This window comes from Aspergillus glaucus (assembly GCF_001890805.1).
Source record: "Aspergillus glaucus CBS 516.65 unplaced genomic scaffold ASPGLscaffold_2, whole genome shotgun sequence".
Classification (NCBI taxonomy): Eukaryota; Fungi; Ascomycota; class Eurotiomycetes; order Eurotiales; family Aspergillaceae; genus Aspergillus; species Aspergillus glaucus.
Genome location: NW_019170454.1, coordinates 1,576,212 through 1,594,482, shown reverse-complemented (window position 1 = coordinate 1,594,482; position 18,271 = coordinate 1,576,212). Strand labels below are relative to the sequence as shown.

The 18,271-nt window shown below is 50.1% G+C and overlaps 7 protein-coding genes across 7 annotated transcripts; 3 read left to right on the top strand and 4 right to left on the bottom strand.

Moving 5' to 3' along the window:
* Window positions 1–1,888: 1,888 nt before the first annotated feature.
* ASPGLDRAFT_42460 (putative MFS transporter) lies at window positions 1,889–3,784 on the bottom strand. Its single transcript, XM_022545612.1, has 3 exons — window positions 2,549–3,784; window positions 2,057–2,500; window positions 1,889–2,004 (listed from the first exon to the last, which is right to left on the bottom strand). Exons 1-3 carry the CDS (start codon window positions 3,545–3,547, stop codon window positions 1,981–1,983), a joined length of 1,467 nt encoding a protein of 488 aa, XP_022405532.1. The 5' UTR covers window positions 3,548–3,784; the 3' UTR covers window positions 1,889–1,980.
* A 1,611-nt stretch (window positions 3,785–5,395) lies between these two features.
* On the bottom strand, window positions 5,396–6,019 carry ASPGLDRAFT_42455 (uncharacterized protein). Its single transcript, XM_022545611.1, has 2 exons — window positions 5,711–6,019; window positions 5,396–5,651 (listed from the first exon to the last, which is right to left on the bottom strand). The coding sequence occupies exons 1-2, from the start codon at window positions 5,781–5,783 to the stop codon at window positions 5,515–5,517; spliced, it is 210 nt and encodes a 69-aa protein (XP_022405531.1). The 5' UTR covers window positions 5,784–6,019; the 3' UTR covers window positions 5,396–5,514.
* A 222-nt stretch (window positions 6,020–6,241) lies between these two features.
* On the top strand, window positions 6,242–7,793 carry ASPGLDRAFT_42454 (uncharacterized protein). Its single transcript, XM_022545610.1, has one exon. The coding sequence runs from the start codon at window positions 6,493–6,495 to the stop codon at window positions 7,645–7,647; it is 1,155 nt and encodes a 384-aa protein (XP_022405530.1). The 5' UTR covers window positions 6,242–6,492; the 3' UTR covers window positions 7,648–7,793.
* Window positions 7,794–7,941: 148 nt separating this feature from the next.
* pmt4 (dolichyl-phosphate-mannose-protein mannosyltransferase) lies at window positions 7,942–10,882 on the top strand. Its single transcript, XM_022541746.1, has 4 exons — window positions 7,942–8,021; window positions 8,105–8,408; window positions 8,472–10,110; window positions 10,172–10,882. The coding sequence occupies exons 2-4, from the start codon at window positions 8,169–8,171 to the stop codon at window positions 10,624–10,626; spliced, it is 2,334 nt and encodes a 777-aa protein (XP_022405529.1). The 5' UTR covers window positions 7,942–8,021; window positions 8,105–8,168; the 3' UTR covers window positions 10,627–10,882.
* Window positions 10,811–13,779, bottom strand: ASPGLDRAFT_141708 (uncharacterized protein). Its single transcript, XM_022541745.1, has 3 exons — window positions 13,332–13,779; window positions 11,495–13,282; window positions 10,811–11,435 (listed from the first exon to the last, which is right to left on the bottom strand). Exons 1-3 carry the CDS (start codon window positions 13,423–13,425, stop codon window positions 10,948–10,950), a joined length of 2,370 nt encoding a protein of 789 aa, XP_022405528.1. The 5' UTR covers window positions 13,426–13,779; the 3' UTR covers window positions 10,811–10,947.
* Window positions 13,780–14,179: 400 nt separating this feature from the next.
* On the bottom strand, window positions 14,180–15,301 carry ASPGLDRAFT_42451 (pirin family protein). Its single transcript, XM_022545609.1, has one exon. The coding sequence runs from the start codon at window positions 15,253–15,255 to the stop codon at window positions 14,347–14,349; it is 909 nt and encodes a 302-aa protein (XP_022405527.1). The 5' UTR covers window positions 15,256–15,301; the 3' UTR covers window positions 14,180–14,346.
* An 866-nt stretch (window positions 15,302–16,167) lies between these two features.
* ASPGLDRAFT_163564 (PRKCSH domain-containing protein) lies at window positions 16,168–18,115 on the top strand. The gene is made up of 2 exons (XM_022542549.1): window positions 16,168–16,498; window positions 16,564–18,115. Exons 1-2 carry the CDS (start codon window positions 16,382–16,384, stop codon window positions 17,992–17,994), a joined length of 1,548 nt encoding a protein of 515 aa, XP_022405526.1. The 5' UTR covers window positions 16,168–16,381; the 3' UTR covers window positions 17,995–18,115.
* Window positions 18,116–18,271: the final 156 nt, after the last annotated feature.

The window sequence follows — 18,271 nt, the reverse complement described above, 5'->3', positions numbered from 1 at the left end:
GCGATGCTCTGTATCCGGTGGTTTGCCGTCCTTAATCACTTCAGTAACCATGGCGCAAGGCATTGATATCGAGCTGCTGCATATTTACCACATTTCTTATCAACTAGCCTAGCAAGCTATGTAATCACTGCCTTGTTTCATCGGAAATGGCCTGGGTCGGATCTGCTTGGCATCTGGGAGTATAGTAAGTACTTCACCCGATCTTAGGGCCCAGAACCTCTAAAGCGAGTGTTCAATGATTCGACAATGGCCAGTGCCCAGTGCCTCAAGATCTCAAAAATTTCTCGAAGGCATTTATCCAAGAGGGTGACAATAAGCGTGCTAGTCGCACATAAAAAAAAAAAAAAAAAAAAAAATTCTTACTCCCCAATATACCCATAGGAAGGACTCCTGGTCACCATTACCGGGATTGAAGAATTCCATGTCCTCAACAGGAGATCAATAGCGATGGAAGATTACCAGGACTGTACTTACCGATGGATTTTTCTGCGTCTCGTCCTGGGAGAAGAAAACCGGCCCATTTCTCCATGGCATTGGGCAGTCTTGGAGGGTTGCTAAGGCAGTCTCGCAGTTCTCGAGGTAGAATTGGCGGGTTGCAGTTGCATGTCCTCTGTCTTAGATAATGTAGAGCTAGGTCTTTTCAGATATACCATCGCACAGTAAGATGCCATGAAGGACAGCGAGATTACTCCAAGCGGAAGAACCATTAGTAACTCCAGCACACTATGTATGTGAACAAGGCCTTCTCCTCAGATAACTTACCTTTGTCTAGCCATAATGACGAGACATGAAGGGAGCGTCCCTTAGTTTGTCCCCAAACCAGGTCCTCAGCAGGGGCACGCCTGCAGTCATGTCTAATGCGTGGGTCTCCTCGCCCAGAGACTGATGAATAAATCACGATCAGGTTAGAATTCATATACATCTTGCAAATATGGATACTTTCCGCTTCTCCCGTGTGAAAAGGTGACTATGTGTTAAATCAAGAAGTTAGTCATGTGTTTTTTAAATTAGGTGATCATGGGGTTATATATATACCAGAAACCATGCCTTCTGATCGGTATCCTCGCGGACCACCATAAAGCATCATTGAGTGTGCATGTAAAACTGGCCAGCTCTCACTACAGCCCGTCTCAATAGCAACATCCATTACGAAATGACGATGTTGTTTAGGCAGTAAGCAAAGATCTGGCTCTTTGCCGGACGACTGGTACCCTCCGAAAAAACCTCGAAAGGCCGTTTCAAAGTAAGCTTTCATCTTCTAGATTGGGACCAAGTACTCCGTACTTGCTGAATCTTAAGAGAACCCAGTGCCAGAACAACCACTATATCCTCGGCGTCGCCACTAATCAAGCAGTTGATACATGTTTCATGGGGAAGCGCATTATGAGGGCAAACGAAAAAAAGTTCATTGGTACCTCATTCCTTTTGGTTGAATTAAATAGAAGCAACGTATTTATTGAAGCGTGCAGTCACTTCATTGAGTTAGAAGTCTTTCATCATAGTGCAGTGAATGTTTTAGCCATTGGACTGTTGATTGAACCAAAGCGTTGAGCTCGATTTGCAATCCCGAGGTGCCTTCTGAAACATGGAAGATGGTAGACAGCTTCAATGCCCTTCGACGTGCACGATTGACTTGTAGGAATCTCAGTGGGGATGGTAAAAGACTTGATATTATGCTAAATGGTAGATGGATGATGATGGTAAGAAAGATGAAGTAAAGAAAATATAGTGTACGGAGATATTACCTTGAATGAACTGGCCGTCCTGTGAATGCAGTATCGATTTGACCAGGCTTGGAAAATAACCTATAGCATATGAAGGAATAATTAGGTCAAGCTCGCTGTATATAATTTCGTATTTAAACCAGCTACGCCATTCCAACTTTGGGGTCAAAAGGATGTGGGTAGAAATGCATTCCATAATTTCATTTCTCGTCATATCCATAAGGTGACATCTATAACATGCTTCGTGTCTATTCTATCAATAAGTATACTTGAAAGTTGCCTGCAAAGGTCAGTATTCATGTCCTAGTGATGCAGGACGTAGAAAGACTTACTGTTTCTTCTCGAATCGCCCTCCGATTACACAGAAAAAAGTACACCGTAAACATAGCCACCATCCCAATCATGAGAATATGCGAGCCCACAGACACCCACACAGCAGTCGGATACTGTGGCGCCTCTTGTTGCCTCACAATATAACTCCCTGCTACACCTCCAAGTCCATTGCACGCTGCAACAGCGGCCGCCACTGTTGCTCGCTTCCATTGACCCACAATATTGTTGGCCATGAATGCGTTCAATGCCGCCCAGTTGGAGACGTATGCGCCGGTTGCGAGGAAGGTGCCGATGTAGCGGACTGTAACTTGGGAGGGGATACCGAGCATTAGGAAGCCGGCGATGAGGCAGAAGGAGTTGAAGATAATGAGGGGGCTGCGGACGCGGTAGGCGTCTCCAATTAGCGAGGTGAGCAGAACGGGGATAACGGCCCAGTAGTAGGGCTGCTTGAGTTAGCATTGACATTGGTGTAATCAAGGGAACGAGCATACCGGAGTGGACAGGATAATGGATGCATTGCTGGAGAATCCCATGCCGGATTGCAAGATGATAGGGAGGAAGTAGCTCAAGGAAGTTGACACCAGGTTCAGCAGAAAGAACATGACGGAAAACCCATAGAGCTTGGGATCCGCAAAGCACACCCAGACCTTGCTCCATGAGAACGGTTCCGCGACGACATCGCCACGATCATGCTGAACCCGCTGAAATGCTATGTAGGTCTCCCTCTCTGTCAGAAAATGAAAGCTGCGATGCGCATGCTCCGGAAAGTCAATCATCCACCAATACGTGCCGATGCCAATCACACAGGCGATAAGGCCCTGAACGAGAAACATCCAGCGCCAGCCTGCCAGCCCGCCCTTCCCATCGAGGTGATTGAGTGCGTAATTGACAATGTTACCCGTAGCCAACCCGAGCACTTCGCCGGATTGCATCGCAGCGAAGCGAAGCTGCTGCTCGCGCCGGGTGTACCAGACGCTGACGAGATAGGTCATAGATGGATAAATTCCGGACATGGCAACTCCCAACAGCACGCGCAGGGCAATCATTTGTCCCCACGTGTGAACGAAGGCCGTGCAGAGAGTAATCAGACCGAAACAGACCGTGGTGGACGAGAGCCAGAGACGCGGCCCGACGAGACGCACGGCCACAGTGCTGGGAAGCTTAAAGACCACATTGACAATGGTAAAGATGAAGATGGAAACAGAGTATCGTGTGCCGTGAAGATCCAGGTCCTCGAACATGGTGGTGACAGAGGCTGAAGAGAGGATGCCCGAGTCGAGGAGATTCAGACAGCACAATGTACCTGCGATTGTACAGAGACGAATGTCAATTTTGAGTCGGACCTTTTTCTCAAGACTCGTTAACTCCTCCGGTTGGAGTCTGCTGTAGACATCGTTGCTGATAATTGTCCCGTTCCTGTTTCCCACCGGCGCCTCGAAGGGATGGTCTTGTTTGGCGGTGTTATCGAAATGAGACTCAGCGGTGTCCATCATTCTTCTTGAATTGATGAGAATGAAGAGGAATTCTCATGAAAGCGAGCAGCAAGGCTGAGGCCTTAAAATAAAAAGAAGACTCGAGGGATGCACGCTGGCATTATCACTAATCGGTGTGCATGCATTGATAGACGGGCAAGCTGCAACATTCTGACCGCAGAGATTTCGAGTTGATTGTGATAGTGGGCCAGCTGAAAAAGCAAGATAAACTCAAAGTCGATGCTGGAGGGATCAATACAAGCCAAATAGCCCGGTGGATTACTACTTGTACGTCCTTAGTCCGCGCTGATCCTGCGCTGATCCTATGCTGACCTGGTCGGAGTATTACAGTACCCAACTACAATGATACATACACAATTGTGATGGTGATAAAGTAACGTAATTCCCGAGCCATCCGGCTATCCATCCATCTACCATCTACTTTATTGGCATATTTATCAACCACAACGCAGTAATATTGACTATATTATCTCTCTGGACAGGCATTTGATCTATGCCCTATATTTCTGCATTTTCCACATGTCGGTAATCTGCACCTTTGTGGTTCTGGCTGCGATTGAACTGGTCCAACTGCCTGATTTGGCTGCTCAACCAGCTGAAATAGCTCCTGAGCCTCTCCCACTGATACACCCCCCTCATGAGCTAGTCGTCTCTGTGTATGAGCTCTATTTTTCTTTGTTTTCTCGTTTTCAGCGCGAAATTGCTTGTTTTCTTGCTCAAGTAATATGCCTTGATGCATCGCAATTTGGCAGCCTTTAATAAACTGATTTAGTGCAGTTTTCGAGGGTGTCGGGGGGCTGTTTGAGCGTTGTTTTAGGAAGGCTTTGATTGATGAGGCTTGCTTTAATAGCTCTTTGACATTTGCAGGTGTTTTGGGGCTGAAGATGCTTGATCGACTGGTAGGGCGGCTTGCTGGAGGGGGGGGGGGTGTATGAAGCCGAATATTAAGCTTTGATATCACCCGATTGGCATTAAGTGGTACTAAACCAGCTGCTGCAAAGCTATTTTGAATTGTGACTGATTTGAATACCTCTGCATGCGCGAGTGGATATGCCATAAGAAAATCAAGCCTATCAATGTGGTTAAAACCAAGCCGCTGCTTTTGATCAACCATGGTACCATACGCGTGTTTAAGCGGCGAAAAACAACTAATATCAAGAGGCTGTAAAAGATGTGATGAATGTGGTGGCATACAGATTGATATGATATTGTTTCGGGCACAGATTTGGTCAAATTGAGGGGTCAAATGACTACCATGGCCGTCGAGGATTAGAAGTCGATATTTGCCTTTTATATAACTGTTTGTGGCTGGAATAAAGGGTTTTTCTAGCTATCGAAGGCCAATTTCATCTGTAGTCCATCCATTTAAGTTAACTTCAAACTGCCAATCCCTAGGGAGCTCTTTAAGCCAAGCTTGTTGATATTGCTTCCCTTTGAAGACTATAACTGGTGGAAGCACTCACCCACTTGCATTGATTGATTCCACCAGTCACCCACTCATGATTCCCTGGTTGTAGTACTGAACGCCGGCCATAGTACTTTGATTGAGTAATCAGTCTTGTAGTAGATGTGAGGCCCATTGCAAAACCAGTTTCTTCAAAGTTGTAGATATCTTCATTGAGGATGCCGTTCTGCTGAATTGTAGCTTGTATAGTATCAAACCACCTCTGAATAACCTTTGGATCCTCTTGTTTTTCACTTTGGTAGTCATATCTTTGAGAGAATCGCGTTTGAAGCTCTGGGTGACGTCGTACAAAGGTTGATACCCAGTTCTTGCCAACAGCATCAGTACCCCGAGCTGCAAGCAATAAATTGACCATTTCTTGCACCATTGTAGGCCGAGGGGCTGCTCCACGTCGATCCATTGAGAATATCCATTTAACAAGCGATTCCTCTTCAACTTCTGTGAGTTTATGCTTGTTGTCCGGACGGATTTGGGTATGACCAAGGGTACGTCTTCCCCTTTAACTATTCAGGATGGCAAGATGAAAGGTAGAAGTTCCAGCCACACCCGCGAGACGCCCGAAGGCCTGAGTTTTGTTGGCGCGTTTTTCAATGCGAAATTGGTGGCCATTAAGGCGATCAGAAAGGGTGGAACGCGGTATGTTAAATCGACGTGCTGTTTCGCGGATTGAGCTGATTTCTCCTTTTTTTTAAAAGCTTCTATAGCTAATAAGAGGTGTTCCTCTTGTTCCTGCGAGTTTCGGTTCGATCGGGAGCGATTTGGTGACATGGTGGGTGCTTAAAGATGGGAGAATGCATAAACGCCAAAAAAAGGATGGGTGGCCGGGTGGCTCGGGAATTACATTAGTTGTTAGCAGCTTCGTCCAGTTTGTATAGCTTCACTTTCCCGTTTGGGAATTCTCGGCGCCAACATCGCATGTCATTGTATTTGTACTTGGTATCAGATGGCAAATATGTATTGTTCACCGACGGTTATATATGGTCTGTTACCCCTGGGGTATTCTCAATAGTACAGGTTGTGTGTCTGCACATGAAATAGTATATATGCTTCTCTGTACATAGTATAGACTACAGACAGAGGATTGGTGCTTGCCACAATCCTTTAATAAATCGGCGACACCCCAAAACAGAGCAACTCTATCTCCATTTTTCCTTTGGGTGCTCCAACTCAACCCCGCAAAAGAGCCATTGACCCACGCCGGGCGAAAGGAGAGGCGTCAAGAGTACGGAGTATGCTGTCCTTTGGAGTGACAGTTAAATAGTGAGGCTTCCCTGGTACATTTTCTCTATCTGCTCTGCTTGTCGCTCTAATAACACTGTGGCTGAAATAACGTACTACTGATCCATACAAAGACCCAATTTGGTCCACCGCTGATAACGATAAACAAACGCACCTTCTTGCCAACAAGGACTTGACCACCTTTTTTTATATCACCTCCATCCAACTGCTTCAAAAGAGAACACTAAATCAGACCAAAATGGTTGAACTTATACATCCTCCCGATCCCCGCACATTACTTCCTCCCATCCTGGCATGCCTCCCCACCGCATTCGTATCGCCACGCCCTCCTCCGGCTCTTCTCCCTCTTCTGTCTCCGATTCTGCGCCAACGAGTCCAGTTCCTCACTTCGGTTTCGGTTTCGCCAACGGATTCATGGCTCCGGTTACTTTCGTGGAAATTAGAGAAAGGAGAGGAACTTCAGGCTCTCGTCGACGGCACAAATTTCGAGCCCCACCCCGTCTCGGGGGAAATCGAGCTGCCCGATGAACTGCGCGTGAGCTACAAACGGATCGACGAAGAGACGCTTCATGCACAGATCGCGCTTCCCGAGTACCGCTTAAAGGCCATCTATCTTTGGTGCCCGCCTGATCAAGAGAATGAAGGACCGGGCTGGCGACTGGCCGAATTGTTACCCCGAGAAGGAGCGACGGAGGATGAAGAGACTTGGTCCACTTCGATCGGGGAGGCGAATGCACAGTCCAAGGGGAGATTGATGGAGGATGCACTACGGGCTGCGGAGAATGATGAACGTGCCAAGCAAAACGGTCAAGGGCAGCAAGAGCAAGAAGAGGACGAAGACGATGCTGCATACTGGGCTCAGTACGATGCGACACCGGGGCGAACCCCGGCCGTCAAGACACCAGCTCCCAATCCTGCTTCCTCCCTAGAACAGCAGAACGCATCTGAGGCATCGTATTTCTCTCGATATGGCGCCGTGCAGCCAGCTATGGATAACCATGACCCTGAAGAGGAACAGCCCGAGGTGGGACCAACCTCACTTAATGGAGACTTGCTGGCCAGTCTCCTGCAAAGGCAGGTTGGCCCTGAAGCTACAGACTCGTCTGCACGGCCCAACGGCTACCCGCCTGGAGCAGCCAATGAGGAGAGTGTCGCGTCACTCAACCACCCCCGTCCGTCGTCGGACTCGTCTGCCAGCTCCGATGCAGTAGCAAAGCTGGAATTGGAAGCAGAGAGCCGGTCTGCGTGCGAAGTAGGAGTAAAACAGCATATCACTTCCAACATCAAGAGTCTCTTTCGACTGGCCAAGAGCACGGGGATCTCTCGAACAGAGTTTCAGTCTTTGGTCAAGACGGAATTGGACTTGCTGGACATGACTGATGTTGAAGAGTAACGAAGTCTTTTTGTTGTCTTTGCTATTTTGAGCTTTTTGTTGATTCCAGAGCGTGTCTTGGACGGAGTCTAGGCATAGAATATAGTTATAGTATGGCTTGGGAGCTGGGTTGCTATCAATTGATCAATTGAACTACATACGAATACATAAATTCAATTGCATTTTTTATATCTTATATATCTTTTCTTCACATGAAACCCCCATTTGGTGTATACTCCTATATCGGCCCTTCGCCTTTTCCGTTCCGCTGAAGCCAAAACATCCGCCCAAAAACGACACGCAATCCGCATCGCAACCAGTTCCTCACCGTCGCCCCTCCTTTTTTCGCTTTTGCTCATGTTCTTTGTTTGATTCCTTTTATTGAATTGCTTCTTGTAAGTGTGCTGTCCTGGTCCGTGGCCGTGGTGATGCTAGTGCCTCTTGTTGTCTTAAACTAACGCCCCTGTTACTCCCGCAGTTCTTCTTCTCCTTCTACTCCTGGTCGCTCTCTTGATTTCTTGATTATACAATTTCTTTACAACATGTCTGGCACTTCGCCGTCTCTCCGCAAGAGAGGCGGAAAGAAGGAGACGGACTACGCTTCGGACGATGCTTCTTCGCCGTTACTTGCTGGTCAAGGGGGCTCCGTGGCTCCTAAGCGTCAGTCGGAATGGAGTTATAGGCTGGCCATGGCCATTCTGACTGTGCTGGCGTTCGTCACTAGATTCTGGAAAATCTCCTACCCCGATGAAGTTATTTTCGATGAGGTGCATTTCGGAAAGGTGAGTTCGAATTGCTACTCCGCGAGAGAGACAGGAAGTCTGACTTCGGTTGCTTTGTTCTAGTTCGCCTCGTACTATCTCCAACGCACCTACTTCTTCGATGTCCACCCTCCGTTCGGTAAACTCCTCTTCGCTTTAATGGGATGGATGATTGGATATGACGGCCACTTCCTGTTTGAGAACATTGGCGAATCGTACATCGAAAACAAGGTCCCCTATGTCGCTCTCCGTGCCATGCCCGCGACCCTCGGTGCCCTCACCGTGCCCGTGGTTTTCCAGATCATGTGGGAGTCGGGATACTCGCTGCCTGCTTGCGTGTTGTCGGCCGGACTCGTTCTGTTTGACAATGCCCACATTGGAGAGGACCGTTTGATTCTCATGGACTCAACCCTGGTGATCGCCATGGCCCTGAGCATTCTGTGCTACATTCGCTTCTACAAGATGCGTCATGATCCGTTTACTCGGAAGTGGTGGAAGTGGCTCCTGTTGACTGGTGTGTCGCTGAGCTGCGTCATCTCGACCAAGTACGTTGGTGTGTTCACCTTCATCACCATTGGTGGCGCGGTTGTTATCGACTTATGGAACTTGCTGGACATTAGACGTCCACGGGGAGCGCTCAGCATGTTTCAATGGAGCAAGCATTTCGGGGCGCGTCTCTTTAGTTTGATCATCCTGCCCCTGTTCTTCTATCTCTTCTGGTTCCAGGTCCACTTCACGATCCTTAACCGCTCCGGCCCCGGCGATGATTTCATGACGCCAGAGTTCCAGGAAACGTTGAGTGACAATGCCATGGCCGCGCAATCCGTTGGCATCCAGTACTTTGACAGCATCACGATCAAGCACAAGGACACCAAGACCCTCCTCCACAGCCACTGGGAGAAGTATCCTCTGCGCTACGACGACGGACGGATTTCGAGCCAGGGCCAACAGGTCACCGGATATCCTTTCAATGACACGAACAACCATTGGCAGATTCTTCCTACTGTGCCTCTGGCCGATGGCGAGGTTCACTCGGTGAAGAACGGCGACGTTATCCAGCTGCGTCATTTGGGAACGGACTCCATTCTCTTGACCCACGATGTGGCATCGCCATTCTTCCCGACCAACCAGGAGTTCACCACTGTTACGCAGGAATTGGCCGATGGCGAGAGACACAACGACACGCTGTTCGAGATCAAGATCGAAAACGGCAAGGCTCAGCAGGACTTCCGAACCCTGTCGAGCCACTTTAAGTTGATCCACGTTCCCACCCGGGTGGCCTTGTGGACGCACACGACACCCTTGCCGGACTGGGGCTTCAAGCAAGCCGAAATCAACGGAAACAAGAACGTCCTGCAGTCCAGCAACTTGTGGTACGTAGACAGCATTGAGTCGTTGCCGCCAGACAGTCCTCGTCTGTCAAAGGAAGAGCGCAAGGTCAAGCAGCTGCCCTTCCTCCGGAAGTATCTCGAACTGCAGCGGGCCATGTTCCTGCACAACAATGCCTTGACCAGCAGCCACCCGTACGCTAGTGAGCCCTTCCAGTGGCCATTCCTCCTCCGCGGTGTCAGCTTCTGGACCAAGGAGAGCACCCGGGAGCAGATTTACTTCCTTGGTAACCCCATCGGATGGTGGATTGCTAGCAGTTTGTTGGCTGTTTTTGCTGGTATCATTGGTGCGGACCAGCTGTCTCTTCGACGTGGAGTCGATGCTTTGGAAGAGAGTATGTTACCCCCCCCCCCCCTTACCCGTTAATGTTGAGAGAAGCATACTAACTGAATTAGTCTGGGGCCCTGGTACCCGCTCCCGCGTGTACAACAGCACTGGTTTCTTCTACCTCTGCTGGGCAGCTCACTACTTCCCCTTCTGGCTCATGGGACGTCAACGTTTCCTGCACCACTACCTCCCCGCCCACCTGGCCTCCGCCCTAGTGGCCGGTGCCCTGGTTGAATTCATCTTCAACCTCCAGCCGATCCCCGTTAACCAGACCGCCACCGAAACCACTGACGACCCATCCGGCAAGTCCCGCACCGCCGCTCCCCGTCGTTTCGTGCAGGCCTCGGAGCGCATGGGCACGAAGTCTATCGTCGCAGGATGGATCGCTACTTTGGTTATCTTGGGTGCTACGATCTACGGATTCTGGTTCTTTGCCCCGTTGACCTACGGTACTCCTGGTTTGGATGTTGCGGGTGTCAATGCGCGCCGCTGGTTGGGATATGATTTGCACTTCGCCAAGTAATTGGTTTCGTAGCTTGATGTTGGGTTGTTAGGTTCTGGTGTCATTGTTGGTGATGAGTACGGAGTACTCGGGGTTGTATGCGAGTTGTAAGATAGACAAGCTGCTCTTTTTTGCGCTTTTGAATGTTTGTTAAGACGAGAATAAATCATACATAAGGTAAGGTAGGAGCATAGGTATAACTAGGATTGTTTCACATTGTTCAAGCTGTCTGTAGCCACACTCGCCATCAAGAACAATCCAGAAGCATTATATTCAGTACACGTACTCTACATTCATATGCATCGTATCTAACCAAAAAATTACCTCACTCCAAGGAGCCACTCAAACAGTCTTAACCACAAACTCCCCCTCAACCCTCACGTCCCTCGAACTCGCCCCAGCCCTAACCCCATAACTCCCAGCAACAACACCCCACTTCTGCGCCCCAACATCCCAATACGAAATATCCCTCCGTCTCAACCCAAACTTCACCTCCACACTCTCCCCCTTCTCAATTTCCACCCTCTCGAAACCCCTCAACTGCCTGACCGGCTGCTTAGCAGCCTCAGGATACTCGATGTACAACTGCGGTACTTCAGCACCCGCACAGGGACCAGTGTTCTCGATGGTCAGGGTGATGTTCGCGACGGTGTCCCAAAGGTCTGTCGGGCCGCCGACGGAGGGTGTTCCTGTTGGGTAGCGGGGGAGGGATGTTGTGGGGGAGATGTGGAGGGAGGAGTAGTTGAAGGTTGTGTAGGAGAGGCCATGGCCAAAGGCGTAGCGGGGGATTTTGTTGTAGGCGTCGAAGTAGCGGTAGTCGATGTAGTTTCCTGCGTCATTAGCCACCGAGTAAGATAGGGAGGGGGTGTTCGGGGAGAGGGAGCGGTACCTTCGGTAAAGTTGCACTGGGAGGTATAGCAAAGATCAACGTTATAGTCACTCTCATTCTTGGCGATGGTGTATATGAGACGACCGCTGGGGTTTACGTTGCCGTAGAGAACGTCCACGATGGAGTTACCGGATTCCTGGCCCAGGAGGGAACCGTATACGACGGCGGTGACGTTGTCGTTTTCGATCCACTGGTCGACGAGGCGTGCCCCGACGGTGTTGATGACCACGACGGTGTTGTTGCAGTTCTTGGCCACGGACTTGACCAAGTTATCCTGGTCGACGTTGTACAGTTCCGTGCGGTCTGCGCCCTCGCCGGCCAATGCGTTCAGGAAGACGATGCAGACGTCCATGTTCTCGGCGTATGTAGAGATGGATGGTGTGACTGCCGTGCTGTCGGAGCCCTGCATGACGAGCGCGGAACCGCTATCACCGCTGTACGTGTCGTTGAGGATCCAGCGAATCATGGTGCCGTCTTCGGCGGCCTTGCTGGTAAGGGCGTGCTGCGGGGTGATCAGGTAGGGGTACGAGCTCTGTCCAGATCCCGTGTCTGTAGCCAGATGACCCTGGTAAGTAGGACCGGAGCCCTGGACGCTGAACTCTGTGTTCGGGCCTGCAGTGGCGGGGCCGGCGTGCGCACCGAAGATGGCCATTGTGTGGGGTTTGTTCAGGGGCAGGGCGTTGTTGGTGTTTTTGAGCAGGGAGAGGGATTTGGCGCCGTTGGCGCGGATGAGCTTTGAGTGGTTTGCGCGGACGTCGATGTAGGCGTCTTTGTCGGCGGTTGCGGGCTGGGTGCCGTTGTCGAGGTTGACATGATAGTAAGCCATTAGGTTGCGGATGGCCATGTCGTTTAGTTGGGCTTGGGGCAGGCTGCCATTCGAGAGGAATTGCTTCATGGTCGATGTGCTCCAGAGGCTGCTGGATCCATAGTCCAGGCCGTTGACTGCGCTGGCCAAGGCGTGCTGCTGCGCCATGGTGTCTGGGAAGACCATACCGGGGAATCCAAGTTCGTTCTTGAGTAGTCTGTGCAGGATATCGGAGTTCTCGCAGGACAATGTGTTGTTGACTTTGGTCATGGCGCACATGACAGCTCCTAGTCCGTTCTTGACACCGTCGTAGAAAGACCACAGATACGTTTCATGCAGGGTCTTGTCGTCAGCGTTCGACGAGTAGGGGGCGGAGCTATAACTGGAGTCAGAGCCACCAGCCGCACGCTTGGATGGTGGCATGGAACTAGACGATGAGTTCGATCCTCCCATGCCATCAGGGGCACCGCCAGCACCCCCAGGGCCGCCGCCGCCGCCGCCGCCGCCGCCTGACGTGCGGTTCGTTTCCTGCTCATTGAGAATGTAGTGCTTGGCCCCGGCAATCACGCCAGTATCAACGTAGGCCTTGGTACTCAATCCAGTAACAATACCATTCAGATACGGATCCGGACCAAATGTCTCAACCAAACGACCACCCCAAACAGTCCTTCCCATTGGCTGCGTGGTAGGCCCATTAACGACCTGGACACCCTTTAGATAGAACTCGGTAGCCACGGCGCGGGCCTGGTCGTATATAGCCTCTCTATCCCAGGTCATGGCCAGGGCGGAGCTCTGACTGAACGCAGAGGCGTAGAAGTAGTCCTGGAGACCCATGGAGCCGTCGAGGAACTGCAGGGCCGTGAAGGTGCCGTCGGTGATGTTGACATCGTTACCGGTGATTAGCTGGATTTTCTGGGCGATGCTGAGTTGGGAAACGAAGTGGGATGCTTTTTGGTAGGCTTCTTGCCATTCACCAAGGGAGACTACATTTGTCAGTGAGGAATCATACAGGTTCTCGTGGCGTATACATACGTCCATCAGCCTTTAGGAGACCCTCCGAGGAGTTTGTCAATGCGAGAGCCGAACCCAAAAGGGTCGACAAAAGAGCAAATGAGTGAAGCTTCATCTTAACGACCACATGGACGAAAGAAATGAGGACTAGAAGGGTGGTAGAGAAGGAAAGGCGAAAAAATAAACTATTTAATCCCCTATATCTAACCGAAGAAAACCCGTCCCTTTAAGACTGGGAAGGTTGACGTATGCGCTCCATTTTAGCAGCGTTCTTGAACCAAGCTAAAATTGCCTGGGCCCACGATTTGAAGCAACTAAGGGCTCTATCGGTATCGTTGGGACTCGGAGTGAAGCCAAAGTTGGTCCACGCGTCCGGGCAGTGGAGACGGAGGTTGTAGAAGATTGTAGGGCTAAGCCCTGATAACGCGTCACCATGAATTGGATATTGAATGATAGCAGTATTGAAGAGTATTCTGATGGTGGTAGATGTGGTCATGGTTGTAGAAGTTGAAGTCTAGAGAGAGTTGAGGCTGAAGTGAGATCCCGTGACAGGTCAGTAGTTCTTCACTTCTGCACGGAAGGAAGACGGAATCGGAGGCAAGAGAGACCTCCGTGTTCCGTAGCCGGGCATCTAATCAATCATTTGGATCATCGTCGAATTTAACTCTCCGGGTCTAGTCGTTTCGTCTCGAAACGAACTTTTCGGGTTATCCGGTCGGAATATCCGAGTGTCTACAGAGGAGGATATGGAACATGAGAAGGCTACTGACTATCGGAGATAGACAGGCACCTCTAATTCTGGATCTTTCTAACCGGAATTCTACTCTCCACCAGTATGGGGGTCGTCTACGAGCACGAAACTGCATGAATGCCTCAAGATTTTGGCTAATATTAATGTGAACTAACTAGTTAGTTAACTAAACTGCGAATCGCAACAGATGATAGGCTATAGCAATATCAAATCACGCAAAATAAACAATCATGACTAAATACGGACCAAACGCCATCGTTTATATATATATCGCAAACAAATCAATTACCACGCCATCCGCTTGCCAATCTCACTCTCCCACCCACGCACTCTCTCAAATCCATTTGATGAGGTCTGGAAGTCAAGCATAGCCTGGTAAACCTGTTCCTGGGTATTCAGGACGAAAGGACCGTACTGAACCACCTTCTGATCAAGCGGTTGACCAGCCACAAGGAAAATGCGCGAGTCAGACTCCGCATTATCAGGAACAGACATCTCCACATAACCACCATCCTGCTCAAAGACAACATTGTGGTATTCCTTGATCAGCTGAGTCGAGTCGTTGGAGCCAAAGACAGTGGTGCCGCCGAGAGTGTACGCGAATGCGTTCCAGCCCTGGGGCAGAGCCTGGGTGATCTTGCCACCAGGCTTGATGTTGATATCGAGGATCCAAACGGGGGTGTACGCGAGGTCACGGACGGAGTCGACACCGTGCGATTGACCAGAGATCACCTTCACAGTCACCCGGCCATCATCGACGGTAACAGAGGGGATTTCACTGGCCCGCAGATCGCGGTACCGCGGCTCGCACATCTTCAATTTGGCCGGAAGATCGACCCAGAGCTGCATACCCACGTTGGGGCTACCGTCGGGGTTCTCGTGGGGCATCTCCGCGTGCATGATACCCTTTCCTGCGGTCATGAACTGCAAATCGCCAGGGCCAATGGTACCCTTGTTGCCTGCGAAATCTTCGTGGTCGACACCGCCAGAGAGAAGGTAGGTGATGGTTTCTTGGCCGCGGTGCGGGTGGTCTGGGAAACCGGCGCCCTTGCCAATGGTGAAGTGGTCGAGCATGAGGAAGGGGCTGAAGCTGCGGAGCTTCATGGTGCCAATGGAACGGCGCACACGGGCGCCTGCACCTTCGCCTTGCTCAATGGCGAGGAAAGCCTGACGGATCGCACGGGGGATAGCCATTTCGGTGACTGGGTGGATGATAGGTGTGTCGGTGTTCGGTGGAGTAGTCGTAGTATCGGTGTTCAAGTACTGCGACAAGGTAGCTGGGACTTGTTCCTGAATATAAGAAACTAGATCCTTGATCTGACCCGGTTGGTAGATATATGAAAGAAGAATTGCTATAATGCAAATTGAGAATGAGAGAAACAGTTTCATCGACCCGGATGGGGGCTATTTATACAGCAACGGCAGCGTAGCAGAGAATACAGGAGAAACTTCGTGAGTCTGGGGGAAACAGAATTTAAAAGCGAACTGTCAGCGTTAGTCACGGTCTTCTAATCTTCATAACCCATTGTTCATGCTTTCAATCGTCGCATTGCAATTGGCTTTTCCGGATTTCCAATCCATCACTAACTATTATCGATCTGTGGGGTGCGCCGCTGATCCACCGCTTTGTCAGGCTTGTGTCAGCGCGGCGTGGGTCAAACATAATCCGAAGTATGGCTGCCTGAGAGGTAAGGTATGTATTTGGTGTTATTGGAACATTGGACATTGTTCTGGGACTCATGCTCTGTAAGTACATCATTGTCGGCCAGGTACGAGACTCTATTCTTAAGATGCATAGACACAATTGATATGAAGCTGGCTGCTTATTGTGGTTATTTCGTCAAGCATGTCTTGAGGATCGCCTTCTCCGTGGAGTAGTTATATACATTTATCAACCTGGAGCTTTTGTATGGTGTATTATTTGGATGTATCTAGTCTTAACATATGATTGCTGCTCTGCACATTTTGAAAGCAATTGCTGATATTGCTATGTTTTGTATACTTGCACGTGCAGTGTCATCATCGCCGGGGCTCGGTCCGATATTCACAGCTGGCCTGTTATCTCCCTGCATCTCCATCTTTTCCCCAGAAACCTTGTCGCTTTGAGAATTTGATGTCCACTGATTTCAATATATGTATTATATTTAATTTATGATCATCCCCAGCTGAAACGAAAAGAGCTCCTGTTCAGTTCGCGCATTACTGAGAGCTCCGACTGCACCGCGGGGAAGCTCCCCTATCAGTGTACGCGAACATCATCGCGAACAGCTCCCACAAGAGAAACCGAGAAGGGAATTGACACTTGTTGACGACATTAAATATGACACGGCGCACACGGTTATTAACGCCGTTACTGGCGCTGACATATGCCACGTCTGGCGCGTGGGCTGGCAAGAAGATGTTCAACATCCACGATGACTTACTAGCACACCCTCAGGTATCCCGCAACAACAGAATGGCGCATGTTGATAGAGATTGCTAACTGTGCTGATGACCGTATAGTACCAAGTCCGTTTCCCAGACGACTACGTTCTCGAATCGCAAGCAGACGAACTGCTACAAGCACAGCACACTTCGGCATACGGAAGCGCAAATGTCGAACAGAAACAAGCACAAGTCTACATGTCGAATTCGAATAAAGTAAAACGCGATAATGAAGATGGCGACGCTACGGAATTCTCTTACGAAGAGATGAGCCTCGACGGACAGCGATTCCTTTGCGAGATACCACGGGTGGACCTTGACAACCGTAACCAGACCAAAGCAAACGAGCCGAACGAAGATGAAGAGAAGAAGGAATTGGCACGCGCAACAGATCGTGGGTTGGAGCTGCTACGCGAATTGGAAGGGAAATGCATGTATTACGTTTCTGGGTGGTGGTCCTATTCGCTTTGCTACAAAAGGCAGATCAAGCAGTTCCATGCTCTGCCGGCCGGAGGTAGTGTTCCTGGTTACCCTCCCATGGAAGACCCCACTACCCATTCCTTTGTCCTGGGTAGATTCCCCCGGAAAGACGACCGGAATGATATCGATGAAGAACCGATGCAGAAGAGGACAACAACAGACGTGGCGGAGCTTCAGACAAAGGGAGGATCGCGATACCTGGTCCAGAAGCTGGAGGGCGGAACTGTTTGCGATCTAACGGGCAAGAGTCGGAAGATTGAGATCCAGTTTCATTGCCATCCCCAGTCGACGGACCGGATCGGATGGATCAAGGAGCTCACCACCTGCTCCTATCTGATGGTCGTCTATACCCCACGCCTGTGCAATGATGTCGCGTTCCTGCCACCCCAGCAGGATGAGGTCCATACGGTCGATTGCCATGAGATCCTCGCCCACGAAGAAGTTGCTGACTGGGAAGCAATGAGAGAGTATCAGTTGTCCCAGAAGCTAGTGGAGTCTGGGATCCCGCTATCCGACCTCCACATCGTCGGTGATATTGAGGTTGGCGCCCAGAAGCTGGTCGGGACAGAAGGCAAACGGATCGAAAAGGGGCGAGTGGCGTCTGTCGGCGAAGAGAAAGTGGACGTAGTGGCAAAGCGCGAGAACGGCAAAGTGCAAATGTTGTCCAAGAATGAGCTCAAAAAGTTCGACCTGGATCCGGACAAAATCGAAACACTGAAGAGACACCTGGAAAAGGAGGCCAAAGGTCGAGACTGGACCTTGGAAATGGTCGAGGTCAATGGTGAGCGTGGGTTACGCGGGATTATCGAGTCGGATGAGGAGGAAGAAGATGGGCCTGCAGAGGTTCCCGGCGAATTTGAACAGACTGAGACTCCTGCTGCGAAAGACAACGAGAAGGGTCAGGAGAAAGGTCAGAAGCAGCCTGAACCCCAGCCTGCTGCCGAAGCCGGGGACTCCAACGAGCCGGAAGGATCGCCTGAAAATGCAGAACAGGGCAGTGAGGAAGTCTTTTTCAGAGACGAGCTATGATCTTTTAGATTGTTTGGGTGTTCTTGTGTTTAGTTCTCAGCAATTCTTAGCATACCTCTGTATACATAGAGTCGTTGTACTTTGCATTTTGTGCCAGATACAAAAGATATGATTCTCCTTGTTATTGACTAAAATATTAGTATGTATTAATTTATAACAGGTACCCTGTTCTCCATACTATGATGAGTATTTCCAGAAACATTCCCCGGCTGTCAGTCAGTGCATACTTGAGTTACTTCGGAGTGTCCCAAAACAGACCATTGAGTTATTCTGCAGC